This window comes from Acartia tonsa, chromosome 2, assembly GCF_053477335.1.
Source record: "Acartia tonsa isolate MP-2025a chromosome 2, ASM5347733v1, whole genome shotgun sequence".
Classification (NCBI taxonomy): Eukaryota; Metazoa; Arthropoda; class Copepoda; order Calanoida; family Acartiidae; genus Acartia; species Acartia tonsa.
Genome location: NC_137261.1, coordinates 50,277,929 through 50,300,393, shown reverse-complemented (window position 1 = coordinate 50,300,393; position 22,465 = coordinate 50,277,929). Strand labels below are relative to the sequence as shown.

General features: G+C 30.4%; 1 protein-coding gene across 1 annotated transcript in view; it reads left to right on the top strand.

Moving 5' to 3' along the window:
* The window catches only part of LOC145312594 (uncharacterized), a 174,421-nt gene that overhangs the window by 94,412 nt on the left and 57,544 nt on the right, over nucleotides 1-22,465 (top strand). Inside the window, exons 3-4 of the mRNA XM_080151850.1 lie at nucleotides 8,717-8,797; nucleotides 21,929-22,040. Of these exons, the coding sequence (XP_080007976.1) occupies nucleotides 8,717-8,797; nucleotides 21,929-22,040 (193 nt within the window). The remainder of the gene's footprint in view (nucleotides 1-8,716; nucleotides 8,798-21,928; nucleotides 22,041-22,465) is intronic.

The following is a 22,465-nucleotide window of genomic DNA, read 5'->3' as shown; positions in this document are numbered from 1 at the left end:
TTGTCGCCTTTTGTGCAGTTTAATAGTATTTCTAAATCATTTTTTACGCAGCGCAGCTGTTCTTATATTAGGCTATGTCAGTATGTGCGTCACTAAAGCGTTTTCTTTCTATTTTACTACATCCTCTCCACCCTCTCTAGTCCCAAATACACTTTTATGACCAGAATTAATCACAACTTCTTTCCTTCTAATGTCGCGGCAATTCTCCTCAATCAACCTCTTAATTTTACTTTGTAGCTTGACTAACAAGCCATCTTAGTATATAACAGTTAGTGTTCATTTGTCAGCTCATTGTAGCTGCCTAACTTATGGATTAAAATCGTCCTTGTATTTTTTTGCATTTTTCATTGTTTTCATTCAAGCCCATTAATACCATTTAAGACAATTCTAGATTTTTCTTGAAAATTGTTAAGCATTAAAACTAAAAGCTTTTCTTTATGTTTTCACACCTTATAGCTTTCTAAAAGGAAATCTTTAAACACTGTCAATAATTACATAATAGTTATTTATGGCATCTTATTATAGAAAGTTTCTGCGGATATTAAAATGAAAAATTAAAAGATTAAAAGAAGTTTTGTAAGCCCTTTAGGGACCGAAGGCCCGGGCTTACAAAACTGGTATTAATTTTATAACTTTTATTTTAATGTTTGTAGAAAATTACGATGTTACACATTATTTTTCAGCCTGGCTGAAAACCGGTTCTAATCTGGCGGATATTAATCGGTTTCGAAGCTATAATGGAAAATGTATTAAAATTGATGATTATTGACTACTTATTATGCTGGCCTTCTTGTTTTCATATAAAACGGTTGAAGTTTCTATTCATTGTAACTTTTATTTTGTTAAAAACTTGAGTCTAAACTAAGCTTTATCGTTGTCTATATCGCACAATTCCAAGTAATATACAAAAGTATCAAAGCTTTTAAAGGTTTATGGTTTGTCTGTCACTTTCCGGAGATCTGACTGTCACCGTATCCACGCAGTTTTTCTCGTCTTATTACTAACAAACAGACAGACAACCTTATACTTTTATATAATGATTACTACTCTTCTCTTACAGTTTACTGTTGATTAACCTCGAAATGTTGTTAGCTTTAGATTTCTTCTACAAAACCTATGAATATATTTTTCCTTGTTTTAATCTTAATACTGTGTTTCTCATAATTTATTGCGATAAGATTTATATTTCCTCCCTCATGAATTTATATCTATTTCCTTGTGGGATTAATTGAAATCAGATTGAAAAAGGAGAAAAAGCCTGAAAGAGAGAGAAAAAAAGTAGAGAAAAGAAGGAAAGGAATAACAGGGGGGAAGGGGACATTGGTCTGTTTATTACACTAGTCCCTAAAGTTTTCTAATACGTTTTCTTATTCGTTAGCTTAACAACTTTGGGGACTTTTATTGTATTTTGATTGGTTGGTTGATTCAGTTTAGGGTCGTTACAACCACTAATTGAAATCTAAAGAAGGGGAAAAAGACTAGAGAAGTCTTAAAAGAAAAAAAAATTTTAAAGGAAGAAGGAAAGAAAAATATGATAATTTGTTAAAATTGCAGTATATTTTAAAGATTTATAGAGGTGTATTTAGTTCCTAATTAAGTAATTAATCTTATATGTAGTTTCCTTATAAAATTATCATTGAATTCTCTTTAATATCTCTCTCTCTCTCTCTCTCTCTCTCTCTCTCTCTCTCTCTCTCTTTCTTTCTCTCTTTTTCTCCTCTCTCTGTCTTTCCCTCTATCTCTCTTTCTCTCTCTCTCTCTCTCTCTCTCTCTCTCTCTCTCTCTCTCTCTCTCTCTCTCCTTCTCTTTCTCTCTCTCTATCCCTCTCTCTATCCCTCTCATGTTTATTATTTCTAAAATGCATTGTTAAATCAAATTAATAGAAGCAGGAAGTGAGAACAGATTAAATGCTTTTTATGCTGATAATAATTTTAATATGCAGGGCGCAGTTACCTAGACAATTATTTCAATTAAACCATTTTAACTCTTAGCACGTAATTCCAATGGTCATTTTAGATTCCTAGATTATGCACTGGCAGAGTTGTAATTATAAATATCAGATAAAATATATGCGAGTGTGTTAGCAAGGGGTAAAGGGATAGGATAATTGCCAATAAATTGGTGTATTTAAAGCTAACGTATAAAAAAGCGTTATTTAAAAACTTTGGGGATGTGATAAACTTTCCATTGTCCCCTCTCTCTCTCTGGTTAGCAAAGGGATACAGGTAAAGGACAAAGGGTTTAATTGTTATTACGAACAATCTTTTCTATTTGTATTTTCAAGCACCAAAAAATATTATTTTATCAAGAGATAAAAGTTATACATCGCATCATATCGCATCGCTTTCTGCAGATATTGAAATGAAAAATTAAATCTATGCTAACAAAACTGGTTTTAATTTTAGGATTTGTATTTTTATTGTCTGTAATACGATGCTAAGAACCGGTTCCGATCCAAAGCACAATTTAAATTCGGGTTAAAAGGTAGCTTTGCTACAAAAAAAGTAAAATATAAACTGGGTAAAGCTTAATACAATTTAATAGCCTTTTTAACTATCATTTCTGTCCTCAAAAAAAACCTAGCCATAAAGCTGTCATATGATATAAGATAATTATCAAACATTATATGCATATAAAAATATAAAAATGCAGTTATAGTACAAAGCATATGTCAAAATTAATTTAAGAAAACGTACTTTATGCTGATTTCATAGATAATTTTTTTAAGATTTATTTATAGAAGTGTAAGTACCCACTCCATAACTTTGATAGAATTCTATGACAGATCAACCATATTGAAAAGACCCTCGAGGCACTAAAGCTGATTTTAATCATAAAGTTTTTATTTTAATATCCGTGGAAAGCTTTCTATATTACAATGTGTTAAATAACTATTAAAAGATTAGTCCCTATCGTTCTTTTTTCTCATGAATTGTCCAATTAAATTCATATTTTCTTTTGAATTAGTAAAATTTTGTCATTGAAGGCCAGATGAATTATTTAATTATAAAGCATTACAAAGTTAAATACATTAAACATTTTATTCAAGTGCCCCCACAATACTGATTAAATCAAATATTTATATGAACAGGGTTCGCCAGCTGCAAACTAACCGGTTTGCTTCAGCACAGGAGCTGCCATTTGGCAGCATTAAAATTGCGCAAAAATATTTGCAAAAATTGGATATCTTAACCCTTTTGCAGATGTACATATGTACCAAAATAAAACTTTGAAATAACTTTTATAAGATCGGTGAATTTGTTAGCGGCTTTAATGCGACTGGCGATCCCTGGTCAAAAGCTTAGCATGGTGACATTACGCGCCGCCTACTTTTTACACTGAGCTCTATGCCTTGATTAATATAAATCTTGACATTTAGCTGAATCATTTGCAGCAAAAAATAAAGATGAAATCTCTCTCTCCATTTCAAGAGCCCACCTTTTATTATAATTGTAAATAAAACGAGGATAACTATATCCAAAAGTAGAGTAACAACAAATATCAGAAAAGTAAACTATATAGTTTTTTTTAACATTAACTAAAGCAATTGCAAAGACATTGCGTTTATTTTTACTGTGCTTACATTTTTGTATTTATTATTATGTCAGATGGCCGGACAATCGGTCGTTAATGCCTTAGTTATCATATCCATTCAAATAATAAATGATTCGTTAATCTAAACCTAATGTTCCCTGTTTTGTTTTATAGTTTGTCTTTTTTTAAAATTCTACCTAAATCCTAGTTAAATGCAATAAATTAATTAATGAAACTGTTAAGCTAATAAAATAAGTGTTAATTAATTGACAAAAAGCACTACCTAAAGCCAAGCCTTTAAACCATGTATTTGTTTTATATACATGCAACCTTGAAGGACAGGGATATATTTTAACCTGCGACTCTAAGCTAAGACATCCGCTATTCGTCGGGGAGGTGATATGTTTGAATTTCAGTCCAAGACCACGTCATAACTAAATATTTTAAAGATATTTCCCACTACTCCTTTGGCAGATATGCGCTGAAAGATATGGCAAAGCTTACCTAAATCCTCTTCAACCCAGAGCAATACAATAAAGTGATACATAACTCTAGAATCAAATTAAAAATGATTAAAATGAATTAAACCCAGAATATTTGTTCCAATTCGTGAAGAAAACACATTGTTGACTTTTGACTACTTTACCACTTACATATTTGACTAAATATTTAATTAATGGTAGAAAATAAACAAATAGTTGAATACACACAGGACATTTTACCCTTTTGTTTGTGCAACAAGGTAATTTGTTTTCATAAGTAACACAGCAATAATATTCTGACTTTTTTTCAGCGGGTAAAGCCAATAAATCACTAAATGAGAAAAAGCTTGAATTTTAAGAAGGACTCGGCAGCGACTAAGCCTTAAATTTAAACCCCTTCGGATGCTTTGAAAATGTTTTGAAAAGAGGATTGCCACATTTAGGTCAGGTCTAGACTTCCAGCTGAATTTTGAAATTGTAAAAGGTAGATTTCTCAGTGGCTTACAGTCGGCTGCCGAGCTCTGATATTAAGTCATTTATACTACAAGAAGAGAAATTTTTAATCACATCAAATTAAGACGAAATACTTAAGGTATATAGCGCCTTCGCTATTAAAAATAACCTCAATATAGAATGTTTGTTTTTAGTTTTCAAGTAATAAAAAGTTTTTTTTTATGTTTAAATCAACAAAAATACTTATTTTCTTAGTATTGTTTTTAAGGCAATATGTAGAGATAAATTCTTTAAAAATGTATTCCTAATTTTTCTGTTTTATACAGGAAGGGATGGGACATTAGACCGTAAATTAAACTGGTACCCAAAAAAACGTTCATGCATGCGTTGGATTAAAAAATCTAAATACTTTTATTAAATCATAAATGGTTTGTTCAAACTGAAAGTGTCTAAACTTTTCCTCCAATAATTTTAAATCTACAGAATGGGGTATTCCTCGTGAATAAATGATGACCTATCGGTCCATCATTTATTCCCTCGGGTAAGAAATATTCATTCCTAAACAAAAAACTGGACAGGAATATCATTCTCATTTAAAAAAAACTCATTTTTTTATGCTAAAATGTGGTTTGATTTTGGTTTTTGATTTTCATTTATTTCCCGGCTATGATCATATATATCCCTGATATCAAGTTTCTTTTAATAATTAATAAAAATTCTAAAATCTTCCAAAAAAAAATTAAAAATCTTTTTAAAAATGACTACCTCCGGGAAATAAATGAATATTTACATCCACTATTTAAGGGGTTGTTTATATTGGAATGGGTAATTTATATTTTCACATTATTTTATTGTATAAAAGTCAACAAATGCCATAATATTTAAAAATCCATTAAAATCTCTGAATTTTAATCCCTGGTTCTATTTGTGTTGAAATGAACAATAAAATTCAAATCTATTTTTCTATTTTCTCTTTTCTCAATGCTGACAACCAAATACCATTCTTCTATCTTTCTTTCAAAGCTTTCATTCAATTTAGCAAAAAAGCATATTTTTACATTTTCAAAGTAGATATTAAAAACGGTTGAAAAACCCTCAAAGAGAACTAAAAGGTGAGATTCGATGTCGGTAAACTCAGAATACAACCAATTTTAAGAAAGTAAATTTGTTAAAAAAACTGCTCAAATACAGGATAATGTTTAAGAACATACTTACACTATTAGGACTTGGTTATATAAATGCAAATTGTACTTTGTTGTCCTAGGAATCATATTCCAAAGATCAGATCAATCTGATTAATATATCACATAAAAATTTGTCGTTAAACACATGTTTAAGCTTTAAGATTGGACGTATGTGCATTCTGGTCAACGCTTTCTAAATCATACCTTACTACTACATGATTCCCATGCAAAGCTAAAACTGATAGGACAATTCTAACATGCCTGAATTAATAAACAAAGCTATCCAATATAGACGTATGGATGGACAGACCATGATTATAGAAAAGCTTCGCCTAAATAGAACATTACCAATATAAAATTGTTGGAAACATTAATTTTATTGAATTTTAAATTTTGTTAAAACACTTCTTTGACACACCACAAAGGAAAAGTCCTGATTTTGATAACTTTTGTACTTTTACTTTTTCAACAATCGAGAATAAAATATCAAAGATCCATTTTCAGCGATTGCATTTTATTTGAATCTTTAATTGTGAATTTTAGGCATATCTATTGAAATCCCCATTTGTTCAATGATACAATTAAAATAATATAAATTATAAATATTTCTCAATTTTCTGAAAATTTATGTTTTTTTTAGCTTTTTTAATGGTAGATTAAAAAAGTTTCAAACAAATATTGAATTTTATGAAAAACTGAAAGAAAATTCTACATTTAAATGTTCATATGTCCTTTACTGTTATAATTAATAGTGACATAACTTAAAATTTATAGAATATTAATTAAAAGTCTTTGGCTAGATGTCAATGACTAAAATTGGTTTAAAACCAAGGAAAGGGATATTTGTTCATCAGAGATTTTAATCATTAATCTTTATAATTCTTCTTTATAATACCAAATTGCTCAAGAATGACAACATCTAACAATGCACTAAAAAAATCGTCTAAAATACCTAAATTTCAGAAAGGCAAAATGTTTTTTGGAGGCATTTTTTCTTTAGCAATTTTAAAAGATTTTATTCTATAGCAACCAAAATAACAAACAAACGAACAAAATCATATCTGCTATGAAAATAATAAAAAGGGTAAAAGCAAGTTGTTTAGAGACTAGAAATTAATATTTTAATATTTAAATCAATTTAAATCTATGAAAAGATATATGTGTTCCAAAACTAGGTTTGGAATTGGAAAAGTATTTGCCTTATCTTCTATTTATAGCTGTCACCTCACACCTAGACCTAATTCAGTTTAGATATAAATAGCAGAATTTTATATGTATTTCTGATTATTCAGTTATATGGGGGTTAAAAATTGAACTATAAATTAGCTTGTGATGTTTTGAATCCAAGAATGATCCTAAATTAAAATCCGACAATTAAGGTTATTAAAAGAAAGATTAAAATATTTGTTTTCTTCAGATTTTTCAATAATTTAGTTCCTAACTTCCTTTCATCCTCTCTTTAGCTGTAGAATCTTTTGAAAAAAAAACTATTTTAAATTGTGTTTGAATTAGTGGTTAATGCCTTCCTTTCCTGACTTGACACAGATTTTTGCTCTAGCAAGCTAGTTCAAATAAGAACCTATCATTATTTGGTGTAGAGTATGGGTAACTGCTTTCTTTCTCTCTCAAGATGTAAAATCTTGTACTAGCTAGCCAGTTCAAATAATACTCTATTCTAACTTCAAAACGGGTGTGGGTAACTGCCTTCCTCTCCACCCTGGTCGTAAATTCCAATCTGATAAAATTGCCTAATCTAAATCTGATGGCTAGTGTACCAGGGATTGAGAGGATACTAGTGGTAAAATTATACTTCACTTCTTGCTAACCTCTAATAAATTTTGGCCAATAAAGATAAAATATATCTTATAACATAAAAATTAATTTAGCGTCAATTGTCCTCCTCCTGCATCCTGCAAGTTTACAGAAGGAGAATCATTCAATATAATGCCTATACCAGTGAGGAAGTTGAAATAATTACGATAAATACTAGAGCGATTAATCTATGATAATTTTATTATATAAATTTTTTTTTTGAAAATTCTTACATTCATTTGAAATGAGAATCTTAAATTAACGTAAATTTTCGAAGAGAGTCAGAAGATTTAACGAGTCATAAGATTTAATGTTATTTTAAATGCTTCACTTAGTAAAATGCCTTTAATATGTATAACAATGAGTGTTTACCAAAGATATGGTCATTATACAGAAAAATTTATTAAAGAATTACGTTTAAAAAAAATTCTTGATAATTTTTCCTGATTGCAGACTACCAAAGGATATAGTATTACTTGGATGTTATACTAGATTTTCATGTGCTCAAATAAAGTGATTCTCACAGCTGTCTAAAATAAATACTGAGCAATAAATGAGGTTTATATTAGCAACCTAAATTGTCAACAAATATTACCCTGTAAATAAATCTAAATATACTGTATCCATTACCAAAACATACATTTTATGGTCTTATTTCACAAATTACATAATTAAAATGTTTGAATATCTGTCCATATAGTTGATGTACTCTTACACATGGATATGGAATATGCGTGGATATATTGACAGGGGAAAAGTTGTCGTCAATTTAGGTTGCTAAGATGGACTTCATTAGATGGTCAGTTTGTTCATTTAGTAGGAAAGGAGGGGATGGTGTAAAGAGGTTTGATTGGGAGAATTTATTATTTTAGTCTGTAGTGAATTTCACTTTAATTAGAGTACATGAAAATCTGGTGCAACATCAAAGTATTAATATATCGATTCCCTTACATACAGTACGTACCTATTAAGTTGATGATTTTTAAACGATTATAAATTAGATTTATTACTACCTAACCTTTATCCTGATTTTTTTTGTCAATAATTTAACAAATGAGTAAAGCTACTCTACAAATATTAAGTTATGGTGGTCAGTTTGTTTTATAAAAATATTAATTTGCAAAATTAATAATGGAAATATTAAATAGGGTAGTTGGCAACTAAGAGGCATTCTATTTTGAGAATAACTGTTTTGATTTGCTTTATGTAAGTTCTCTTGAATATATCTTAATAACTTTTTTTTTATTTTAGGATTTGCGAATAAACTTGAACTACAGTGATCCACAGGATGCCGAGCTTTTACAGGGGGCCTTCAACCAGGCATTTCAAGGGGTAAGATATTTTATTTTTATCTATAGAGTAGATTTTTTATTAACAGTGTAATGATATGTTTCTTTAATATATATATGTTCGGTAATCCATACTCGGCGAGGGTGAGGTAATAACAAGTAGCTCCCTTGAGACAGCGGGTCAAGTCATAATGTACTTGAGCATGGAGCTTGAACTGGCCCGAGTGGCTATACAAAAGTGTCTCGTCCTTCTCCATGACTACTTAGGTCCAAACACTAAGAACGAGATTACTTAAATTTAAAAACCTAAAGAGATACTTGATTGCTTTTGAATAAATGACATTTTTTAAAAATTTTATGTTAATAAAAAGGCTTGTCAGTCTGTCGCCTTTTTCTTTCTATCTTTAAACAGTTAACCATGTCTCGCCATGTAAATTTATATTAAAAAGACTTATCTATCCGTAAATGATTTGGCACGAAGTATCTATCTATTGTGTACAACAAATATCTATCTATTGTGTACAACAAATATCTATCTATTGTGTACAACAAATATCTATCTATTATGTACAACAAATATCTATCTATTGTGTACAACAAATATCTATCTATTGTGTACAACAAATATCTATCTATTGTGTACAACAAATATCTATCTATTGTGCACAACAAATATCTATCTATTGTGTACAACAAATATCTATCTATTGTGTACAACAAATATCTATCTATTGTGTACAACAAATATCTATCTATTGTGTACAACAAATATCTATCTATTGTGTACAACAAATATCTATCTATTGTGTACAACAAATATCTATCTATTGTGTACAACAAATATCTATCTATTGTGTACAACAAATATCTATCTATTGTGTACAACAAATATCTATCTATTGTGTACAACAAATATCTATCTATTGTGTACAACAAATATCTATCTATTGTGTACAACAAATATCTATCTATTGTGTACAACAAATATCTATCTATTGTGTACAACAAGTATCTATCTATTGTGTACAACAAATATCTATCTATTGTGTACAACAAATATCTATCTATTGTGTACAACAAGTATCTATCTATTGTGTACAACAAATATCTATCTATTGTGTACAACAAATATCTATCTATTGTGTACAACAAATATCTATCTATTGTGTACAACAAGTATCTATCTATTGTGTACAACAAATATCTATCTATTGTGTACAACAAATATCTATCTATTGTGTACAACAAATATCTATCTATTGTGTACAACAAATATCTATCTATTGTGCACAACAAATCAGTTTCCATTTATTTCCAACAGCCTTACAAGCTTTGTACATGTCTTGTTAGTTTTTTTTCTTCTTTACGCAATATGTTTTCTTTAAAGCTTAGCTTCCCCCTTAAGTATGATTATAAAGTTTTTTCTAGTTTAATACAAGTTTTTTATTTACATTACCCATAAAAGTTTGAACTTTAGCATTTGAAGGGGCTTTTGTTTATTTAAATCTTTGGCAAAAATATGTTTTGTATTTTAAAATCACAATTTCGAGTTGAAACCGTTTGTTACCTTTTTTTTACAAGTGTTGCATTGTTTTTTTTTCTAAAAAGATACATTTTTTCATTGTTAAGGCCATAAGCATCATTATTTTGCGACAAAAATTTATATTAAGCTTCTTTGTTTTCAATAATTACATTTATTTCGACCTTGTTGTGTCATGGATTTGAACGTTCTTGTTTTGAGACACCGAATATATATATGGTACAAGCTTCCTAGCAATTGTTTGTGATAATACAATGGGATTCCTTATAGTTAAACATACACACACAAAAATCTTGTCCAATTCAAACAGATCTTTGTCAAATCAATCAATGCACTCACGGGTCCGATTCTTAAAAATGGTTATTTCATTGCATTTTTCAAGCAAATTTTATCACCTATAGATTTTCTGTAATAAGTTTAGATGTTTTTTTAAAATTATCAGTAATAGTATCAAGCTTTACTTTTTAATAATCTACATGAAGCAAACAAGGCAAACAATCTACCTTTAAGAAATCTAAGACGCGGAAATTTTTTTTGAGAATTGGACTTTAACCTAAAGAGAATTTGTTTCAATGGATTGACATGTTTAACTGTTGATTTATTTGATAAAAAACTTCTTTTACTCACTTTTTTTGCTTTTCAAACAATCAATTATTTGTGCATTTTACAGTTAACACATTATTACAAGTTTGCCATGTTAGACTCATGACATTAAAAGTATTCGGTATAAAACCAATGTTAGCTAGAATAACCTCAAATTATATAAAGTGTGTTACTTTTTTAAATGTTTTATCATTATTTTGCCACAACTCAGTCAAAAATGCTTACAAAACATACCTTTTTCAACCTAAAGTACTCAAATAGTTCCTTTACAAGCCTTATCAATCAGTTTTGAGATATCTCCATATTTCAAGGAAAATTGACAAAAAAGGCAAATTTGGGTGTTACCTTTTTATATGCTCAGATACCATAAAATCAATAAAAAAATACTTATTTATACTTTTCTCTCGTTTTTAAAGTTTGCTTCTGTTAAAGTAAATATTCTTGAAGGGATTTATGCATTGATTTATACAGAAACATACTATTGGGTGGAAATAAATTGTATCCAAAAGTATTCTTTTTGGAAAATAAGAAATTTATCCTCCATCGCCCTAGAGGACAGCTGCTGACCTCTAGTGTTCATGGTTTTGTCAAATACATGTTAAAGAAAAAATTTAGCCAAAAAAGTACATAAAAAAGTATTTTAATGGGATCATATGAAGAAAATGAAGTCATTCCTAAAAAGGACAGAAATTCCCTTCCTTGGGTATAGGAAGGCTATTTACTTTCCTTTTTCTTACAAATTCTCAGTAAGGAAGGTGATTTCTGTCCACTATCTTACAAATTCTCACTAAAGGAAGGTGACCTCTGTCCACCATCTTACAAATTCTTCCTAATTCTTAGAAATTCTTCCTTTTCCTTACTATTACAACTATGCTTAATAAATCTACCTTATTTACCCAAATTCTCACTTATTCTCAGAAATTCTACCTTAATTACACAAATTCTCCCTTATTCTAAGAAGACCTACCTTATTCTAGCAAATTCTTCCTTATTCTAAGAAATACTTCCTAATTCTATGAAAATCTACCTTATTATAAGACATTCTTCCTTATTCTAAGACATTCTTCCTTATTCTAAGAAAATCTACCTTATTCTAAGACATTCTTCCTTATTCTAAGAAATTCTTCCTTATTCTAATAAGATCTACCTTATTCTAAGAAATACTTCCTAATTCTATGAAAATCTACCTTATTATAAGACATTCTTCCTTATTCTGAAAAAATCTACCTTATTCTAATAAGATCTACCTTATTATAAGACATTCTTCCTTATTCTAAGAAAATCTACCTTATTCTAAGACATTCTTCCTAATTCTAAGAAAATCTACCTTATTCTAAGACATTCTTCCTTATTCTAAGAAATTCTTCCTTATTCTAATAAGATCTACCTCATTCTAAGAAATACTTCCTAATTCTATGAAAATCTACCTTATTATAAGACATTCTTCCTTATTCTGAGAAAATCTACCTTATTCTAATAAGATCTACCTTATTATAAGACATTCTTCCTTATTCTAAGAAAATCTACCTTATTCTAAGACATTCTTCCTTATTCTAAGAAAATCTACCTTATTCTAAGACATTCTTCCTTATTCTAAGAAATTCTTCCTTATTCTAATAAGATCTACCTTATTCTAAGAAATACTTCCTAATTCTATGAAAATCTACCTTATTCTAAGACATTCTTCCTTATTCTAAGAAAATCTACCTTATTCTAAGACATTCTTCCTTATTCTAAGAAAATCTACCTTATTCTAAGTAATTCTTCCTTTTCCTTACTAATTCTCTCTTATTTTCAGATAACCTAGCTTATTCTATGAAGTTCTTCCTTAATTCCCCTAATTCTTCCTTTTTCTCAGATAATTTTCCTAATTTATATTGGGATATCATAACTGAAATAGAGGTATAGAGAATATATAAATTCTGCCTTTTCACCTTCCTTATTCTCTCAAAATCTTGGTTTTTCTCACATATATTTCCCTATGTTTATTGGGATATCAGAACAAGATGTGTAGGATAAGTTTGGGTTGTATCTTTTGACCTGAAATATTTGTTTGTACTTTAGAGGAGGAACCCCAGTCTGGAAAACAAATATGAAATTATCTTAAGAAATAATAGTACATTCAGTATTTTTTTGGTTGTATCTTTTGACATTTAGTGTTTATGTTTTAATTCATAAAATTATTGATAATATTAACATAATTTTACTGAGAAATAAACCTTATAATAACAGGATAGCAGAAAATAAGAACAGGAGTCTTTATAATCCTTCACTAGCCAACACATACAAATATTAGACCAAGACCAAAAAAGTAATAATTTCAAAACAAATTTAAATATATTGTTTTTTTTACTGATATTTTCTTCAATAACTATATGTAATTATCAATCCTTTTATAAAAGTAACAGGATGTTTGTCTGGGCTCCCAAGAGAAATTGCTTAAAGAAAAAGTTCCTACCCTACCCATCAGAAAAAAAATTAATTTCCTGGTCAAAAATAAAATACCAGGCTTAGAGTCAGACATTTTTATTTGATTAATTACCCTAAATGTCCATGGAAGCCTCTAGTGGCGTAGCTGCTAGTCTCAACCAATGTAATGTTTTTTTTCACATTCCTATTTATGTGGTACAAACTCTATAGAAGGTTGGCAACTTATTTTTTTCGCCGGAAGTGATTGAACTCAAAACAGCTGATAATTATGAAATCAATTCAAGGGCGTACATTGAAGTTTTACTATTTAACCAAAAGGGGGGGAAAAGTTTAATAAATAGACAATAGAAAAAAAATAAATAGAAAGTTGTAATTGATTAATTAAACTTGGAAATTAAAATCATTTTACCGGCCATTATCTTATCCCTTAGATCTTGAAGACTGGTTTTCACACATTATCCACCCCATAAACTGCATACGGAAGCAAAGGTTTTCTATAATTAGGGTCGTTCCGTCCATGTGTTAGCTTTTTTCGTTTATTTAGACATTCAAAACATGCGGATTTTTTACAACTTTTTGTATGAAACTAGCGGCTGCGTCCCTAGCCTTTGGTGGCTTTGTATTTCAATGGGTAGAAATGAGCAGAATAGACTAAAACCATCCCTAGACTTAAATTAAGATAAAAAAGTTGCCTAAAACCATCCTGTACCTATGTAAAGGTTCTCTACAATGGAGAACCTAATCGGTTCAGCGGTTAGCGATATCCTTCTTTACTTTTTATAATTGGAATAGCGGCTGCGCCCCTGGCATCTAGTAGACTCTTTCTGTTGAGGGGTAAGGAGGTGGAAGAAAAATAGCCTAAAACCATCCCAAGGCTTAAATATAAAATAGCCTAAAACCATCCCGGGACCTATGGGAAGGTTCTCTACAATGGAGAACCTAATCGGTTCAGCGGTTAGCAAGATCCTTTGTTACAGACCAAAAAAGGCTTACTACTTTATATAATACTAGCGGCTACGCCCCTAGAAGCCTCTAGGGGCACTGCACTGGTAGGAGAAGGAAAAGTCGACCTCATCCTATTTTAAATTTGAGTTTCCAAAGAGTTATAAAAATAATTTTTTTGGGGGAGAGGGAGGTTAGGACACCCTCTCGAAAAATAGTTTAAAACCTTCCCAGGACCTATAAGAAGCTTCACTGTAAAGGAGAACAATATCGGTTCAGCGGTTAGCGAGATCCTTTGGGACAGACAACAAACACTTACTACTTTATATAATAGGACTAGCGGCTACGCCCCTAGAGGCCTCTAGGGACACGTAATTTTTTTTCTCTTATCAATCTATTTTAAAATCAGCTATTTACCAAAAATATTTTTTCGCTGATAGATTGTGTTAGTTATGTTTTTTTCCCGGGACATATGAGAAGCTACCCTGTTAAGGAGAACCCGATCGGTTCAGCGGTTAACAAGATCCTTCGGTACAAACTTACAAACACAGAGACATCCTGTTACTTTATTATAAGGATTTATTTATATATGTAACAAGGGTTATTTTTTAACATTTTATTAATGGAAGACAATTGTTTCACTATTAAACAGATCATCGGTTCCAATTAAAATGTATAAAAAGAGTTACATCTTTATATAATAGGATAATTATCCTATTCATCATACTTTGGGAATAATGATTCCTAGGACGACAAGGTACAATATCATATGCAAGGCATCTCTCTAATCAAATCCTAATAAAAAAGTACATATATATATAAACAGTATCCTGTATTTAACAGTTTAAACATTTTTACAGTAACACATTTATAGTCGGATTATTTAGTTCTGACACTCTAAAGTTTTAATGTTCTTCTTTCCCGCCGTTTTAGAGCTTCAGTTTTATGGATGTTGTCATCCTTTTTAAAACTAAAATAAGGGTTGTGGGTTGACCTCCCCTCACCTTAGGTGCCCTTAAAGGCCTTGAGGAGCGCAACTACTAGTCAATATTCAAAATTAACATTGTGTGTTTGTGTATATCTGTCAATACCTGTGATTATATATGTATATCGAAAGATCTCGCTAACTGCTAGACCAATTTCTGGTTCTCCTTTGCATAAATTGGGGAAGGTACCCCCACTCTCCCAAGAGAAATTACTTAGATAAAGAGGGTACAATGGGCTGTTTAATAATAGTCCCCAAAGTTTTATTATAATGATTCTTATTCGTTGGCTTATTACCTTGTGGAATATAGTGAATTTTGATTCTTTGATTTTTTGTGTTCAAACGTTTCAACCACAAATTTTTAAGGAGTAATTTTGTGTATCATCATTGGGTTGTACATCAATTTAACGGCCATTGTATTATCCCTTTACATCACTGGAAAAATCTGAGAAGAAACAAATTTAAAATCAAATTAACCAGCATAAAAACTAAAGGCATTAATAGTTAAAGTATGTAGAATGCCCTGGCCCCAAACAGTCACAACTCATTACCAATCCCATTTAGGACTTCTCCGACAAAGGTTTTGCAATCAAAATGGTGGTTGTGTGATGGGTGTTAGTGTTACTTAACCTAATACCTCGGGTGTTTGGGCAGTTATTTTGGTTTGTTGGACCTGGCGTTTGAGTTAATTGATAATACCCAGGGATCTAATGGGATAAGATAATGGCTAATAAAATTATGTAAATCTCAATGTTAAAACACAAAATTACCCCTTCTGTAGATTACAATTACAAACATTTGGACACTAAACTTAATACACCAACCAATTAAAATTTATTAAAAGTCCTCACAGTTGTTAAGCCAACTAATAAGAAAATGTTATTGTAAATATTTTTGGACTTGTGTAATTAACAGCCCAATGTCCCCTTTCTCTCTTTCTCTCTGCAAACACCAATATTCTCTGTTTATGTAATACTTTTTAAACCATGGTAGCGCGTACATCCCCAATGATGATGCACAAAATTATCCCTTCTATAGATTAAAATTAGTGGTTGAAACGTCTGAACACTTAATTAACCAACCAATGAAAATTCACTCAAGTGCGTAAAGTTGTATAAACTTACAAATAATAAAACATTATAATAAAACTTTGGAGACTAGTGTAATAAACAGACCATTGTCCCCTCTCTCCCTGAAATAATAAAAGTATAAACAAAATTAAACATGGATGACAGCATCCATAAAAGCGAAGCTCTAAAACGGTAGGACTTACGGACACTAACACATGTATAGTGTCAGAACTGAATAATCAGAATTTAAAAAAAGGAGTCAAAGCAAAATTGTGAGTAAATTTGTTGGAAAAACTTCTTGATAGAGGATAATGTTTATGGACATATTTAATTTTTTTGGACTTGATTATAGAGTAGCTTTGCTTATAATATTGTACTTTGTTGTCCCAGGAATCACTATACCAACAAATTATAACAATCGGATTATTAGATCACATAAAAATTTGTTGTTAAAAAAGTAAAGAACCAACATGTTTAAAATGGACGTACGGACATTCTGGTAATGATTATAGAGTTGCTACGCTTTCTTAATCATACCTAAATACTAAAGGAATAATCACCATGAAATCGACAGGATAATTCTAACATGCCTAAATTAATGAAAAAAGCTATCTCTCTCAGACGTACGGACTGACGGACGGACGGACCAACTCTAATTATAGAAAAGCTTCGCTTTTTAAAAAGAATGACAATATCTATAAAAATGAAGCTCTGAAATCAGAAGGACCTCATTGTTATAGGAATCATCATGCCAAGTTTTAAATTGATAAAACAATTGTAACTGTTTAAATTAACGAAAAAAGCTAACTGTTACATACAGACGGACCAACCCTAATTATAGAAAACCTTTGCTTCTACCACTTTGAAGTCTCAGGGATCTAAAGGGATAAGATTATGTGTTCAATTTTTCAACTATAAGTTAAGTCAGTATTTAAATTATGTATCGTACAGACTTTAAGGTTAAAGAAAACATTCACATTTTTAAAAGAAAATATACAATTTAACATTAGCGATTGGGTGGGGTGGGGGAGGGTAGATATATAGATAAATACTATGCTAATTTTTGTACAGTTTACATGATATGTAATTTACATAATTCTAATCTTACGTAACTCCAGTCTTGTATATTTTAATGTTTTTATGTGCAATCTTAGTTCGTTATCGATAAATAATTGCTATTCTGCATAATTTTACACATTGCTATCGTGTTATATAAAGATAAATGATGATCACTGTTCAAAAAGTTTAATTTAAATATTTCTGGAGAGAACACAAAAACTTTCTTTATACCCCAAATAGTACAAATTCATAGTACGCCCTTGCATCCATTACATAATTATCAGCTGATTTATAGACAGACTGAAAATTAAGTTGCCAACCATTTGAGGGGGGGGGGGGTGTACTTTTCATTATATACAAATATCTGACTCTCTGCCTGGGTTTTTATTTTATTATTGTAAAGAAAAATTTTTTTTTTTTTGGGGGGGGGATGATTTTCCATTTTGGTCTAATATTTGTATCAGTTGGCAAGTAGAACAGATTATTGATACAGCTAGTGTGTTTTACAGACTGGGGTTCCTCCTCTAAAGTACAAACAAATATTTCAGGTCAAAAGATACAACCCAAACTTATCCTACACATCTTGTTCTGATATCCCAATAAACATAGGGAAATATATGTGAGAAAAACCAAGATTTTGAGAGAATAAGGAAGGTGAAAAGGCAGAATTTATATATTCTCTATACCTCTATTTCAGTTATGATATCCCAATATAAATTAGGAAAATTATCTGAGAAAAAGGAAGAATTAGGGGGATTAAGGAAGAACTTCATAGAATAAGCTAGGTTATCTGAAAATAAGAGAGAATTAGTAAGGAAAAGGAAGAATTACTTATAATAAGGTAGATTTTCTTAGAATAAGGAAGAATGTCTTAGAATAAGGTAGATTTTCTTAGAATAAGGAAGAATGTCTTAGAATAAGGTAGATTTTCTTAGAAATAGGGAAGTATTTCTTAGAATAAGGAAGAATTTTTTGGAATAAGGTAGATTTTCTTAGAATAAGGAAGAATGTCTTATAATAAGGTAGATTTTCATAGAATTAGGAAGTATTTCTTAGAATAAGGTAGATCTTATTAGAATAACTAAGAATTTCTTAGAATAAGGAAGAATGTCTTAGAATAAGGTAGATTTTCTTAGAATAAGGAAGAATGTCTTATAATATGGTAGATTTTTATAGAATTAGGAAGTATTTCTTAGAATAAGGTAGATCTTATTAGAATAACTAAGAATTTCTTAGAATAAGGAAGAATATCTTAGAATAAGGTAGATTTTCTTAGAATAAGGAAGAATGTCTTATAATTAGGTAGATTTTCATAGAATTAGGAAGAATTTCTTAGAATAAGGAAGAATGTCTTAGAATAAGGTAGATTTTCTTAGAATAAGGAAGAATGTCTTAGAATAAGGTAGATTTTCTTAGAATAAGGAAGAATTTCTTAGAATAAGGTAGGTTATCTGAGAATAAGGGAGAATTTGTAAGGACAAGGAAGAATTTCTTAGAATAAGGTAGATTATCTGAGAATAAGGAAGAACATGGAGGTATTGGGTTAATTTTCTTAGAATTAGGAAAAATAAGAGAGATTTAGGAAGGTGATTTTTATCTTCTTTTTCAGATATGTAAGAAAAAGGAGAGTGATTTTTGTCCATATTTGAGATATCTGAGAAAAAGGAAGATGATTTCTGTCCTTTTTGGAAGGGAATTTCTGTCCTTTTTAGGAATGACTTCATTTCCTTCATATGATCCTTTTAATGTGTTAGAAAATTAAATTGTTTAACTTCAAATTTGGGGATGCTGACCTTAAAGATGTTCCTATTGGTGGTGATGGTGACCCGGAAGGTATTGAAGTACATGAGCATTAAGGCAACACAACTATTGATCTATGTTTTGATTTTTATATTCCTAGCAGCCTCCAATCAAGAGAAATCCCTAAATGATTTTTTAATTCTCAAATTCATAAGGTAAATATTGTGATTTTCAAAAGTTCTTGTTATATTTTTTCATTTGAGGCTGCTAGGAATTTAAAAATCAGAATATAGATCAATAGTTGTGTTGCCATAATGCTCATGTACTTCAATGCCTTCCGGGTCACCATCACCACCAGTAAGAGCAACTTTAAGGTCAGCATCCCGAAATTTGAAGTTAAACAATTTAATTTTCTAACACATTAAGATACTTTTTTATGTACTTTTTTGGCTATTTTTTTTCTTTAACATGTACTTGACAAAACCATGAACACTAGAGGTCAACAGCTGTCCTCTAGGGCAATGGGGGTTGAATTTCTTATTTTCCAAAAAAAAATTCTTTTGAAGATCATTTATTTCCACCAAATATTATGTTTCTGTAAAATCAATGCATAAATCCCTTCAAGAATATTTACTTTAACAGAATCAAACTTTAAAAATGAGAGAAAAGTAAAAATAAGTATTTTTTTATTGATTTTATGGTATCTGAGCATATAAAAAGGTAACATCAAAATTTGCCTTTTTTGTCAATTTTCCTTGAAATATGGAGATATCTCAAAACTGATTGATGGGGCTTGTAAAGGAAGTATTTGAGCATCTTAGGTCGAAAAGGGTCTATTTTGTAAGCATTTTTGACTGAGTTGTGGCCAAATATTGATGAAACATATAAAAAAGTAACACACTTTATGTATGCCTAATTTAATTTAGTTGCACCTTTTCTCAAAAGGTATGTAATCTTTCATAAGTTAACCCGCTCTGTGTTCAAAGGGACAGAGAGGGGTTGAAGCTCTAAAAATAGCTCACAGAACCTATGTAAGCCTTACAAAAAAAATTGGTTCAATAGTTATTGCGATCTTAAGCTTTCAGACTTAAAACCCTTACTACTTTGTATAATAGGATTTTTCAACACTTTAAATTAAGACTAAGTATGGGTTCATGAGAAAAGGATTAAGACTAATAAAACTGTCAGCGTATTTTTAAAGAAAAAAAGATTGTTTAAAAGTCATTTAAAGAATCCTGTAAAAAGACCGATAATTGTAGCCAAAAGTTATCTTTTATGAAAAGTGATTTATAATAATGTTTTACATGGATAATATTGAATATATATAATTAAATTGGTAGAAAAAATTAAGGTATTTGATTAGCTTTGACCAATAAGTGTACAATCAGCTGTACATATATTTAAATTTTACTTGTTGATCAAAAAAAATTGTCAACGGCAAATGACGCTTGAATTTTTCCACGAATTATGAGACAACAAATTTTGTTTGTGAATTATGTATAACCAAACCAAAAGCAGCTATGGGGGGAATGTAAATCAGCAATTTTAATCTTATCGAATCTTGAAAGTTTTGTGTGTATATTTTAGACAACCAATCTCTTGATTCCTAGCCTCTTGTCTGAAAGTCTTAACTGTGAAAGACAATGAGTTGTGCCTGTTTAAGGCATTTATTAATGTACATCACATTTTTTGGTTTTGTTGTTAGGCGGTTTTTCTAATGTTTTATATTAGTTGTAAAAAAAACATAGCGCGATTAAAATGCTTGAATGCATATATCTTTCCCCGATAATGCGTAACTGTTGCCGTAAAATTTTGGTCAATTCATCGGTTTTAAATATCCTTTTCTTTCATGCATGTTCGCATGGCGTAGGATACAGAGATAGGCAAATATATAAAACATTCCCAGGGACTAAAAAAGCTTTCTTGTAAATTAAAACCACATCGATTGGACAGAAAGCCAGTTTATTTGATATAGACTCTTAGGTAAGAGGACTATCATAACCACATTTTAGAATTTTGGCTTTTCGAATAATATAGGAAGGAGTGATTTATTATGGAAATGGCAGGTCTGATGAGGTTGTGCTTTTCTGGGAACCTTTACAAAAACCAAAGGGTGGTTTTATAATATTTTTTTGAAACTTCCCTTCCTCCTTGTCCCGTAGGGTTTTGGGGTAAAGAAACTATTCATTTTATAGAGCGATTCAGACACGCAGTTAAATAGACAGACAAACATCCCACCCTTTATTTTATAAAACTTTTTTGATCAACTATATATTTCTTCATTCCATTTATGTATTCACATACAGCAAATTTTAACTCAAAAGGACAGAAAATTGCAAGTGCATTTTTAAACCTTAACAAGGACAATTATTTTACATAATTGCAGGTGAAGATTGCCTGTTGGCTGTAAAAGATAAAACTTTACTTCCATTTTTAAAAGATTATTTATTATATATTTTTTACCGTTTTGCACTTTTACCAGCATTAGTTTAGAAATGTATAAAAAAAGAGGTCAGACGCTAAAAAGCGCCTCGGCTGAGTGTTGCTGGTACGAATACTACATGCCTAAAGACCATACCTCAACACGTAGCGCATTCGTTGGTCGTCCGGGAGTGATAGGTTCGAATCTCGGCCCGACACTAAAGACGTTAAAATGGTTTCTACTGCTACTATACCAGTTGCGCCACTTAAATATTAGGGGGAATGCCTTGGTCTGGAAATAGGAGCAATTTTGTTGAAAAAACAAAAATACCCCCGATACTATGTAAATTAATCTCCCCCCTGATGAAACTATTCATTTTTCAGGACACTGAGGTTGAGGACAGGGTGCCCCTGACAAAAGTTTGTCTTGGCGGTGATATTTATTATTGTAAACCCTACCAACCCTTCCATACACAGCTTAGATACAACTTTTCAGGTAAGCTTAGTTTTCTATTATAACAATGTTTATATTATTGCTTGGATGTTACATCAGCTTTTCATGTTCTCTAATAAAGTGAAACTCGCAGCTGGATAATTAACGATACCCCTCATCAACCCCCGTTATACTATCCCCTGCTTTCCTAGTGGATGAAATAACAGACCAATAATAAGCTCCATCTTAGCAACCTAAATTTACGCTAATTTTTTCCATGTCATAATGTCCACGTATATTCTATATCCATTTTTAATTCACGTTTTGATAGTAATCTTGAATTATGCTTTAGTTTGAACCAACCAATCAGAATAATTGATAGTCTAAAGTCCCCCCCCCCCTTCCTGTTTTTTATTTAGTTTAATTTATGTGGTTAAAAATTTAGCTAAAGAAATATTATTTGACTGATATTTGATATTGAAAACTGA